Source organism: Elephantulus edwardii, unplaced genomic scaffold (assembly GCF_000299155.1).
Source record: "Elephantulus edwardii isolate Elephantulus edwardi_28Jun2011 unplaced genomic scaffold, EleEdw1.0 scaffold00121, whole genome shotgun sequence".
Lineage (NCBI taxonomy): Eukaryota > Metazoa > Chordata > Mammalia > Macroscelidea > Macroscelididae > Elephantulus > Elephantulus edwardii.
The window spans coordinates 2,907,786-2,920,687 of NW_006399871.1; the positions used below are offsets into that span (position 1 = coordinate 2,907,786).

A 12,902-nucleotide genomic window follows, 5' to 3' on the forward strand; every position below is an offset into this window, starting at 1 on the left:
TCCAGCACCACAGCTCAAAGGCATCAATTCTCCTTCTAAATTTTAGCTATAGGAAACTCATCTCAACCATAAAGAAATAGGTCATTTGAAAGGAAAAGAATATGAAAAGTAGTATTTTAACAATAATTTTTATAAATCAGGAGTAGTTATATTAGTATCAGACAAAGTAGACTAAGACCAGAGCAAGGAACAAAGAATCACGCCACCAAAAAGTCTCAGCACTGTTAAATGTAAATGTCAAATGACAGACATTGTCAACGGAATGTCAGTCAGACAACTACAAAGTATGTGAAACAAAAACAGAGCTAAAAAAAAAAAAACTAAAAAAAAAAAAAAACAGAGCTAAAAGGAAAATCAAACAAATCCATAGTTGTTGATTTCTACATGTTATTAGACTAAATATTTGTGCAGATAAATAAGAATTTACTCAAACAACAAAATCTAATTGACATTTTGTAACATAAGGAGAATACACAGACATATGAGAATCCATGACACATTCACCAGCTTATATCCTGCCTCACTAAATTTTCAAAATTGATACGATCTGGATGCCCCACTGGAGAAGGAGGGTCTGTCTCCTGTGCCAGGCAGATCCAGTTCAACTGGCATACAACAAGTGTGAAAAAAAAAATAAAATTCGTAAGATCCAAATATGTTCTCTGAAGATAGATAATGTAACTAAGTAGTTGTTGGTAGATGCCCCAAGCTGACTGTGACTCAGAGAGTGTCCACAACAGAGCAGAGTACTGCTCCCTCAGACTTCATATCCACTACTCTGTATGAGACCGTCGTTAGAAACCGTACAAAGACTGTCATGAAAATTAACACGGTACACATCTCAATAATCCATGCTCGTATTTCATAACAAGGTCATGGTCATACACTCACTCTTCATGTCAGTAGAGTATGACGTATCAGAGTTAATGTAGGAATGCACTAGTGGTTCAATGATTAAGGTCACTTCCCTGTTAACCACAGGTCAGTGGTTCAAACTCAGTAACCATTCTGTCAGGGTAAGATGTTGCTGTGTGTGTCTATGAGGATATAGCATTGGAATCTCTGTGGGGCACTTGTGCTGTGTTCTGTGGGAAATTTAGGAGATGGGGTTAGAATTATGCAAAGTGTCAACACTGAGAGAGGCAAAGTGAAGGACATGGCGGTGCATAATGTTCTGCAACAAAAGGTTGGTGGTTCAAGTCCAGGGAAAGATGAGCCTTCTCCACTTGCAAAACTTGGAGCCTTTTAAATCTGCCGCCTGTGGGTTAAAGTCTACGTTATGGCTTGGTTTATCTTCTGCCAATTTTGTCTCGTCCTCCCCTCTCCCCACAAAATGTATGTAACCGTTGTTTGATTTCATCATGATCCTTCCATAAGGTTTGTTTAAATGCCTCTAGAAGTACTTTATTTGTGATGAAAATATAATTTCTCCTCCCAGCCTCTGTTGTGGACATGTGGTTCTACACTATCTCCTCTACCCCCTATAATACTTTGACATTGTTCTTTCTGTGGCATTCATTAAAGAATTCTTCATGGTTCCCCTCCCCCCCTTCTCTCTGATTCAGGGATTCCAGTGATACCTGATTTGCTATTAGGCTTCTGGATCCTCTCAGTCTGTTACTTCTAGAAACAATGATGTGTTGACATAACTTTCACATTAGCATATGTAAAAATATGTATCTTAAGCTCTGTTTCTAGAAGCTGAGTTCCTGGGTTGTAATTTATCTGTTTTCTTTGCCCCGCACATGGGTTGTGCCAGTCCACACACCTACCAGTGGTGGAGCTCCCCATATTGTCCCTGACAGTTATTTTCAAACTTAAGGGCTTTTGAAAATAGGTTAAATATGGCATCTCCATGTGGTTTTATTTTCATTTCTCTTCCTATACTCAAGATTGGACTTCTTTTCATATTTATAGTGGTTACTTTCTTTGAACTTACGCTAGTGTTCCTTGGTCCATTTATCTGGTGGATTCTTGGCCATTTTGTTGTTTGATTTGTAGCACTTCTTTATATGATTTTAATATAAACTTTTCTAATAAGCTAGTTGTCTCTTATAGGAATTTCACTCCCCACACCCACACACACACACACACACACACACATACCTTTTTCATTTGCCCTTTTGCTTTTCTTAAAGTTTTTGGAGAGAATTTTTGGTTTGGGACATTTTGTTTTTAGCCACACTTGGAGTTTTTCATATTCAAAAGTTTTGTGGCTTCCGGATTTCATGGCCTAGTTAAATATTTCCCTTCAAGGTGGAATTTTAATACTTTTAGGTGTAATCTTTCAGAAAGCACGACTTGCTGACAGTGGCATTGTTGGGCACAGCTTGGGCCGCGGACAGCAGTGCTGGCCCTTGGTAACTGCTGTGTTTCATGGGTCCCCTCAGCTTTGTTGGGAATCTGGGTCACTGTGAGAACTGGATCAGTGTAATCTCACATCCTTCATAAAATGGTGCTTTACAGGGAAAGGAAGTGAAGGGAGGACGTTGGCTGATCTTCTGGCCCTAACTCCACCTCTCCAAAGCCTTTATTCCAAGAGATAGACTTTGCTAGAGGAGGTCTTTGTCCTTTGTATGTTCCAGATAGTGATTGGGTGACAGAACCCCTTTACTGGTCTCCAGGGAAGGGAAACTAAAGTTCAAGAGCCGTTTTTTTTTCATTGATCATTTGTGTAAACTCCATTTAGGTTGCTTCTCCACAGGGACAGGCTCCCTGATGGCTGGAATCTAAAACTCTCCTCCTTTCCAATGAGGAGAACTTGGGAGTCCTGTCCACGTTTCAGCAGCAGCAGCCCTGCGCGTTTATTCAGATGGCAGTGCTACTGTGTAGTGTGTGTCTGCTCTGCTTGCCTTTTTTGAGCTAGGTATGAAGGACAATTGCTGAGCATAATTCTTTCCCCTCAATCTTTTTGGTATAGCCAAGCCAGAGGAAGGGCGGCCTCCTGTGAGTGTGACCGGAAATGACATCACTGCCCCTCCAAATAAGGAGCTCCCACCAAGCCCAGAGAAGAAAACAAAGGTAGGTGCCTGAGTGGTGGGGCATCTTCTGACAACTCGAATTTTTAAAAACATACTATCTTCTGCTACTGCTTGAGTCGTGAATGAAATTTCTTTTTTCTGAGCTGTAGTAGGTCTTTTCTCAAGTTTGAATCACCTCAGCAAATATTTTATACTCCTGATCAAAAATATAGATATCTCCTAACCTGCACCTTAAAAATCTCTGCCAGTGAGCCTATTATCTTGAATACTTGTCGATAAGCTCTGCTGCTGAAGCTGAGTTTGCTTCCCTTTAAGAAAAAGGGTGATTGAAGAGCTATTCTGAAATTTATTCTGAAATCCATATTCATGAAAAAGGAAGGCAGATCTTTAAGATGGATTGCGGCTTGAGACAGTATTTTGTACTTCAAATGCCACTTTTTCGTGTGGTCTTAAAACCACAGGACGTTACTATTGCCCCAGTGAGGCACAAGTAATAATAGGTTAATTACCTACTGAAGTCTAGGATTTGCTTTGGGTTTTTTGTTGGCTTTTTTTTTCTTTACACATTTAGTGTAGCCACCAAAAGTTAAACTTTTAAAATTTAAGTCATTTAAAGCTATTAGTCATTTTAAATCTTGAAATGCCAAACTACAGGGACACTGCTATTAAGAAATATTCTGTAAATCTCTTATTATTCTCTTGATTTCATCCTACTGTTTACTGAACTCAGAAGAAAGAAGTGCTAATTTTCAGTTGCATCTATCCTCATTGCTTATATTTTTACTTTGAATTGTGCAATTTATGCCTTTTTTTTTAATTTTCTTTTTATTCTTGTTTGTGTGTTTGATGTTGACCTTTTAAAAATAAAACCACCACCAAAAAACCAACCAACAAATCAACTTAAAGCCTTTGGCCACCATTCATCCTGCAAAGACTTCAACATCGAAAACCAAAGCACAGTCCGCTCCTAGCCCTAAACAGCTGGCACCCACCACCCCTGGTGGGTCAAATAAAAAACCCATGAGCCTTGCTTCCGGCTCAGTGCCAGCTGCCCCTCCCAAACGCCCTGCTGCTGCTCCTGCCCGGCCTTCCACCTTATCGTCAAGAGACGGGAAGCCAAAGGTAAGCAGTCACCTGTGTACTGTCCCGAGAAGGCTCTCCTCTCTGAGGCCACGTGAACAGGCTTTGTAACTGTTGAAATTGGAAGGAGGTAAAGGAAAGGATGGTTGGCGTTCATGTGGGGGCAGCCACACAGCAGAGCCCTTTTCTACCTTTTTCCCTTCCCTGCCCTGTTTAGTGGCACTGTTCTGTCTCGTTTCTCCTCCTAACTCTTCCCTAAATTCTTCACCTGTTTAAATGCTTACTCTTAGTCCCCATACTATGAAAATTTGGGGATGATTTCCACACCGGATTCATTTCTTTGTCTTCCTCTTCATTCTTGCTGTGTACGTGAGTTTTACCCATTCCTGTTGCTTTTCCCGTTTGTCTCAGCCAGCGTCCGGCGTCACATGATTGCCTTTAGTTTTGGTAGTAGACTCCTCTGAGTGGGCTCTTTCTGAAGTTTCCTGGCTTTCTAGGTCACCCACACTTTTCCTTGTTGCCCAGAAACGAGTCCCACTTGGAGCAGCATTAGCTTTACGGGATTGTTCCAGGAGGGGATGGTGAGCGAGGCTGTGGCTGCTTTCCATAATAGCTGTCCCAGATTTGTCTTCTTGCTTTATTGAAGGACCTTTATTGTTCTTGTTAGGTACTGTTCAGTCGACTCCAGTTCATGGTGACCCCCTGAACAGTTCATCCGGACCCTGTGCCGTCTTGACGCTCTCTGCTATGCTCAAGTCCACTGTCACAGACACTCTCGGTCCATCTTTTCAGTGGTCCTCCTTTCTTTCTCCGACCCTCCACCTTTCCCAACCTCATGTCTTTTCCCAGGGACTGGCCCCTCCTGACAGTATGTGAGGTGAAGTGGCACCATCCTTGCCTCTAAAGGGCATGTTGATTGTACTCCTTCAAGACAGATTTGTTTGCTCTTTCTACAGTCAATGGAATATCCAATATTCTTCCCCCAAAATACAAAGGCATCATTTTTTCTTCTACCTTTTCATTGTCTAACTTGCACATGTATATAAAGCAATTGAAAAGCATAGTTTATACCAGGTATACCTTAATCTTTAAACTGATATCCTTGCTCTTTACCACTTTAAAGAGGTCCTTGATATTGACTTTTTCCAATGAAACACATCTTTAGATTTCTTGACCACTTATAATGAATGATGGATAAAACTGAGGACAATGAGAATCTCAGAACACTTAATTGTATATGTACATGGAACTTGTATGTGAATCAAGATTTAATGGAACAGAACAGTGGGATTCTGCATGGTTTAAAATCAGGAAAGTGTGTGTCAGAATTGTTTACCTTTTTCATACCTAGTCAATCTGTATGCTGAGCAAATAGCTATGGATGCCTCAGATTGGCCTAATGTTTCTTCTTAATTCTTTTCTTGGGAGATAGTTTCCCAAATTAAAATTTCAATGTTTTAACTTGATCTTAACTGAACTAATGGCACCTGGGAATGTAGTCAGGGCTGAAACCCTGCCCAAAGAACTGAGAAATTATGTGGACTAGGAATGATGGCATCGCCTAAAGGTTTCTAGCCAATGCTCTTTTACCAAGGCTACTTCTTTTCTTGATCCTTAGAAAGAAAGCAGTTTCTTTGAAGAAGAAGACAGAGAACACCAACAGAGGGAGGGTGACGAGAGCTACTAGTGGGGCATAGAGGGGGTGAGGGACTACAGGGAACAGCGTCACCTTGTAATACCGTTCAGTCATTCATAGGCATTTTGTAACATGAGTAACAGAACTAGAATTAATTTGTTAGTCTCTAATCGAACTCTGGCAGCGTTCAGATAGCTGATGGAGAGAGGGCAGCAGCATTACCATCTTTGCTATTGTTTGGCTTTTAGATAAGAAATAGATCAGAGCATTTTGAGAGATTGAGAGAAACTGAGATCTAATCAAATTTCTTCACATCCTTCTATAATATGTTGGGGAAAGCTTATAAAAGGAAAAGATTCTTGTTCTATGCCAGAATCATAGATCTGTGATTCTGGCATAGAACAAAGTAGAACTGGAAAGCATCAGTGACTCTACTTAGAAGAGATGTTGGCTGAGAAAACTGACAGTTGAAGAGTTGCAGCCCAAGTCAGTTTTTCTAACGGTTTGTCAGTATTACTAGTACTAGTGGGCTAATGCGATCGTGCTACATTATTTTGAATCATCTTAGTAAGGAGGGTTTGAAGAGTCAGACCCCTAGAGTTTAGTCTTCACATTCTGAGGCAGTCACTTCTGTACAAAATCCTGTGGCATGTTCTCTGCAGAACCAAGCGAACCATTGCCCAGACTCCAGCTTCATGGTCCTTTCGGTCATCTCCTCCACTTGTGGTAATGGTCATCATCCGGCCTTTGCAGAGTTTATTTCACTGGAAGCCCCCCCCCTCAATCTAGAGCTCTTCGTTAACTAATTTTCCTTTTGAGGCAATATCCCGATCACCCCTAGTGTGGCAGTTTTTCTCGGAGTGAAAAGCTGGATCCCCTCGTCTGTTTGGAGGGACATGGCACATGTGCTTATCAAAGTGTGTTCTCATTCCCTGTTCCTGTGGAAACCAGCCTACATTTGTCCCGTCCCTCCTTAAATACCTGGAAGCATTTTCTGCTTTCACAGAAGAGGGATTCGTAAAGCCCAGATGCCATTCATCTACCCATTGCTTTCATGTTTTCTGTCTGCATTCTGCCCATCGCTTTGAGAGCCATGCTCACCCATCCTCACTGCAGGTCAGGCTTGTGCCTCTGCCTGCCTCCTCACGTCATTTCCATGCCATGAGAGACTTCCTGTGCCCTGGTGTATCCTCCTTTCCACACAAGGAAATAGAGCTCAGGGAGACTTGGTGATTTGCTCTGAAATACACTGTGCAAGTAGGCAAGATTGAGGCTCGAGGACAGAATTCTGACTGTGGCCCCTGCGCTCATCCATAGCCAGGGCCGTCCTGATCAGGAGTCACTGGGGGTATTTTGGGGCCCCAAAAATGACTAGTTTTGACTGAATTGAATTTTTGTTTGTTTGTTTAATGCATTGGCTTCATGGCAGTGGGTTTGGTTTGGGTTTTTTTAGGTTGTTTAGTAAATGCAGATAAATCTCTCTGATACATTATATTGTATTAAAAATAGTCTGTAGGGAGTTCTGGTGGCCTAGTGGCAAGAAGCTGCACTGCAGTCCGAGAGGAACACAGTTTGAATCCACCAGATGCTCTGCTGGAGAAGGAGGGGCGATCTCCTCCTGTACCAGTCAGATCTGATGTGACGGTACACACACACAAAATAATAAAATAAAAAATTTAAAAAAATAGTCTGTAGAGCGTTGCGCTGCTTACCCAGAGCCTGTGCCTCCCTGGCAGTTTGCATACCCCAGTGGCTCTTGGAGAAAGCTGAGCAGTCTCCTCCGTGCAGTATACAGCCTGGGAAACCCATGTGCAGGTTCAGCTAAGAGTCATCCTGGCTTGATGGCGAGGAGTCCGCCTTTTTTTGGTGGAATACACTGGTTTTTCGTATGATAGATCCTGAGGCTGTGATATTATTGGCTGTTCATTCTTAGTGGCTGTTTCTGTGTCCTGATTCTTACACAAAACCCTGTATAGCCAATTTTCCTTCTGTCTGAAAAACTTTGATCTGAGAACCTTATCTATTTTCCTGTCAGTAACTGCCCAGCCCCACAGTGCCTCTGCTCTCCGTTGCATGCCTTCATGGAAGCATCTCTGTGGCTGACCCACAGCTCTCACTCCATCTTCTCTGTTACCAGCCTGTTACAGAGGCAAAGGTTACTGAGAAGCGAACTTCGCTATCCAAGCCAGCCTCGGCCCCAGCCACCAGACCTGGCTCTAAGAGCACCCAGACGGTCCTGACGGTTTCGAAGGCTGCATCATCGAGCACTCCCACATCAGCTGTGCCAAGCAGTAGGAGCTCCCCCATGCCTCTGCACAAGAGGCCTGCTTGTGAGTATTGTCCTCCCTTCCCTCCATGGGAACTGGAGGTGAGGGAGGAAGAGCGTTAGCTTCACAGCACCCTTAGCTCCAGTCAGCCTCACAGACAGCTGTGCAGGTCGGCCTGTGAACCAGCCCTTAGTGGGGTATACTGACGATGGCAGCTAATGAGTGATCATGTAACAAGCCTAGAGGCTCTGTGCAAACCTAACAATTCTTTGTGTTCAGAATAATCTTGAGTGAAGGAGACTCCTGAACTCCCAGGTAGAATGTACCATGCCTTTCCTTTTGACCCCACAGTGTGCCATGGACTTGCATGATGACAAGAAACAGGCAGCTGAGTTCCACAGATCTGTAGTGACAACCTACTTTGAAAGCCAAGTTGTTGTTGTTGTAGTTAGGTGCCATCAAGTCGACTATGACTCATAAAGACCCTATGAACAAAAGATCTGAACCTTGTCTGTCCTGCACCATCCTCACACTTGCTGATACACAAGAGCCCATCCCAGCAGTCTGAAGCCAGGTAGAAGGCATAATATGCAGGGGTGTGGATGTCCTGTCTGGCTTTACATGCTCCAGAAGCCTCAGCATCGGTACTGAAAGGCTGCCCACTTTACTGCTCTGTTACAGAGACTTAGCACAGTTCCCTGCTCAAAGTACCTCAAAGAGGGTACTCAGAAATCTCAGCATTGATGAGACGTACAGTGGGTCAGTTTGTTAAAAGTGAATTTCTGTTGTGCAGCTGTCAAGACTGAGGGGAAACTTCCAGACGTCAAGAAGGTGGCTGCAAAGTCTGCGTCAGGTAACATTTTGTTCTCTGTAGAGCCCTGACATAAACCCCTTCTTTTCTGCATCTTTAAGGTTTCCTTTGGCTCTGATCCCCTGGTTCGTTTGTCATTTCTCACTTTTACCTTTACAGCTGACTTGAGTCGCCCAAAGAGTACCTCTGCCACTTCTGTGAAGAAAAATACCACTTCAACTGGGCCAACACCCCCAGCAGGAATGGCTCCCAGCCGAGTCAAGTCCACCCCTATGGCTCCTCGGACCTCCGTGATGGCCCCCAAAGACAAGAAGCCTGTGCCAGCCAAGCCCAGTTCCTCTGCCCTCAGTCAGAGCCGTCTGGGTACCAGTACTTCCACCCCTGATTTGAAGAATGTCCGCTCGAAGATTGGCTCCACAGAAAACATCAAACATCAGCCTGGAGGAGGCCGGGTGGGTCCCAGGAGCTTGAGGTCCTTGGCATGCTCACCCCTGCTTCTTCTCTGCCAACTCCAATCCTGTTCCCCAGGCATCTCCCAGCTGTCACACTAACCCACAGAAGAGGGAAAGTCATGACTTCTGATTCTGTTTAGACATTCAGCCTGGGCTCTATGGTCAACTTCAGGTCCTAGCAACAGGAAGAGGGCGGGCTGAGCTATCTCTTATTGGCTAAAGCTGAAAGTTGCGTCTTAGGCTTATGTTTTTGTTCAGAGGCAACAGGGTTCGTCTGCTTTTCAAAACAGAGGAGGTCTCTGAGATTGAGCAGGGATGAGGGATGCTGGAGAGAGACTATGAAACTATCTTCACTGTTTTTACTCATCACTGTGAATGTTGGAGAGGTAGAAGTGCAGTCTTCCACAGCTCAATCTCAGTGTGTTGGTAGAACCTCTGACAAAGAACTAGGGTGACCTCTTGTGGCCAGACGACTCGCTGTGAGCCTCTAATTTACTAAACAAAGAACTGCACAGTGTGCGTGTGGCAGTGGAGAGAAGGGCACCTGGCCACAGCGCTTCTCCTGAAGGATATGCCAGTTTTCTGTGCCTCAAAATTCTTAACTTTCAGCAGCTATGGGATTCACTCAGTCTGAATGGTGTCGGTGAAGGTCTTTCTGCAAATCCCTGCTCCCTCTCTGTAAGTCACTGCTCATCTCTGACATCATTCTGTAAAATTTAAGCCATCTCGACTCCCATAACCACACACACACTCTCTTAAATCGCTTTAATCCAGAGCTGATTAAAAAAAAAATCAAGGTGAGACAAAACTGCAGCAGAATCCTATTAGTACTGGAAGACACGGGTGGTCAGCTGGAATCCAGTCGCAGTGCGGACAGAAACAATGCTGCTTTGTTAAGATCCTGGCCCGGGTGTATCCGCCAGGCCTTGTGGGCTGTGATGGTGACGGCCTAGCATCTCCTGATGCTTTCATGTTGCAGAATTTACAGGTCTTGGTAGGCAAGTGCTCTGTCAGTGTGTCTGAGGGCTGCAGCGTTTTCCATCTGTTCTGCATCTTCAGGACCACAGCTGCTCTCTGGGGGCGTTTGAGAATGTCTGTGCTGATGCTCGGTGTGATTTGAAAATTATATCCTTCCCCAGCACTCTCTCAGATGACAGTGACTACCTTAGTCTTATCGGCCCTCCCTGTACCTTTTCTCTGAATGGTGCTTGTTCTCTGCCTGTGTCTCGGGACTCTGGCTTCTTGCCCCTCTCTCCTGTGATCCTCTGTTCGAGACTGTCTAGCTGAGCCCAGCCTGGGGAGGGTGTGTTTTTCTCTTGAGCAGGGGAGCCTGCTGCTGCTTCTATGCTGACCTGGACTCAAATCTGTGCTGCCTCCTCCTCTACTTGGTGTTTGGGCTCTTTTCTCCCCTTGGTTGAATTTGCCCTCCCTCCCTTTATCTCCATCCAGGCCAAAGTAGAGAAAAAAACAGAGGCAGCTGCTGCAGCTGGAAAGCCTGAACCTAATGCAGCCCCTAAAACAGCCGGCCCCACTGCCAGTCCACAGAAACAGCCTACTGGGAAAGTGAGTTCTGTCTAGACTTTTACCTTTTAAAGGTAAAAGATGGTAAAATACTCTTCCAGCCTGAACTGCTTTCCCTTCCAACACTTTCCCCCTGTTTTTATCTAGCTTTTCCTCCCTAGTGTTCCCTCTTTTGTGTTTGATGATTCAACCATGAGAAAGGAATTTCATTTGAATCCCTGAATGTTACAGAGTCAATGCAGCGACCCTTTTGCAGAGTACTGTTCAGTTGGATGAAACACGCCCCCTCCTCTTCTTGGTGACATAGACGTAGGGCTAAGTGGCATTCCTCCAGCACCTGGAGCCCTACTCCCTCAAGGGTAGCTGGAAACGTCCTCTCACAGAGCTGCTGGGTATAGAGACAGCTTCATTTGTCCTGACTTCACAGGTCTCCTCTTAGTGAAGGTGAAGCGTTAATTCCCAGCAGAAACCCACCTAGTGCATGGATTGCAGCAGTAAAGGTATTTGACCACTGCGTTTAAGACAGTGGTAAGCTAGAAATCAAATCACACTTTGAAGCCAGGCCTCTCTCGCTTGCTGTAGATACAAATACCATCTTCCCTGAGCTGTTGTTGCAGCAGCGGAGGAGGAAGGTACACTGTGGCTAGTGGGTATGGACTGTGGGTCTGTGGCTCAGAGCAGGGCATGCTGGCAAGTGGATGCTGCTTATTTATGCATCACTGACATGGTAAAGGAGGCAGGAAATGAGGTGCATGGTTAGAGTTTCTGTGGGTGGATTTCTCTGTTCTGTGGGAGGCTGCACTAATTAAAAAATGGCCTTAAGTCTGCAGCAGCAGCAGCAGGAAGCTTTTCACATGCTTGAGAATGCCCAACAAGAATTCTTTGTTCTAGACCCTTCTAGTCCTCGCCTTCGTGTTGATCAATGACAGAGGGAGCCATGGCTCACATACCATGGACCTTTGAGTTACACTCCATTGTGTTCTGGCCTGGAGGCACGTGATTCAGCTTGGAAAAGTTGTATTAACACGACTAAAGTTCTGGGCTCCATGTAGCAGTGTGGCAGCTGCCCAGCCTGTGGCCGGAGCTCCCGCTGGTGTCCAAGGTTTGATGTGGGCTCGAGATTGCACACAGCAGTCCCAGCAGCCTCTCTGACTCATTTGCATTTGTATCTGAGTAATGACCCTGTCTTCCCATTGGTATCAGATCTGTGCCTCATTAGCCAGCTGCCCCCAGTGATTCTCAGAGCAGCCTTTGTTTCCAGCATTGGATCTGGCTGGCTATAACAATGCCAGGCCCCGGCTGTTGAGGCTGGTGTCCTAGGGACCCAACAAGAGGAAGCACAGGACAGCGTGTCCCAGCTCAGCACCCAAGGAACAGGGCCTTGACGGTGCTTGTGGGCCCCCCGGGCACCATCTGCTTCTGTCATTGTGTTGTTTGTCCGTCTTCACTCTCTCTGGTGCTCCTTCCGACTCCTCCTGTGCTTTCCACACCAGCTCCGCTGAAGGTGGGGGTGGAGTTCTAACTCTTGTTGGTCATCGTGGTCGTGTGTGGACTTACTGCTCTGCCCTGTGTCGGTTCTAACCAGCCCTTTCCTCTTGTGTTGTTTTTGTTTTGTTTTGTTTTTTGTTTTTTTTTCTGTTCTCTTAACATTCCAGGTCCAGATAGTCTCCAAAAAAGTGAACTACAGCCATATTCAGTCCAAGTGTGGTTCCAAGGACAATATTAAGCATGTCCCTGGAGGTGGCAATGTAAGTATGAGCTCCGGACGGGAGTGTGGAAGGCACAGCTCACTGCTGGGGAGAGGGCCTCCTGCCTGGACTGACGAGCAGTCCAGGAACTGAGAGGAGATGTAAATGCACAAAGATTTCTACACCAGGTGTTTCTGGTGAGCCCCAAACATCAGCCTGTGGCCGCCCACTTACCACCCTCTGAGCCCTGTGGTGGGAAGCTTTCGGCCCTCTAACTATATTGCATAACCGGACGAAGGGCAGTGGTCAGCAGCAGGCCTGCTAACGTGTCTCACGTCGCTCATAGGGATCAATGTGGAACCATTGCGGAGGCTCCCGCAGCAGGAGAGGTACCTGAGGATCCACAGCTCCTGGCTGGGACGTGCCCACCTCCCCTGTGTCATTGCTGCTGGTCCCTGCTCAGAGA

At 45.4% G+C, this 12,902-nt stretch overlaps 1 protein-coding gene across 1 annotated transcript in view; it reads left to right on the top strand.

Moving 5' to 3' along the window:
- Positions 1-12,902, top strand: part of MAP4 (microtubule-associated protein 4) — a 119,159-nt gene that overhangs the window by 95,735 nt on the left and 10,522 nt on the right. Inside the window, exons 10-16 of the mRNA XM_006893031.1 lie at positions 2,921-3,021; positions 3,888-4,103; positions 7,835-8,027; positions 8,758-8,817; positions 8,935-9,227; positions 10,677-10,790; positions 12,404-12,496. Of these exons, the coding sequence (XP_006893093.1) occupies positions 2,921-3,021; positions 3,888-4,103; positions 7,835-8,027; positions 8,758-8,817; positions 8,935-9,227; positions 10,677-10,790; positions 12,404-12,496 (1,070 nt within the window). The remainder of the gene's footprint in view (positions 1-2,920; positions 3,022-3,887; positions 4,104-7,834; positions 8,028-8,757; positions 8,818-8,934; positions 9,228-10,676; positions 10,791-12,403; positions 12,497-12,902) is intronic.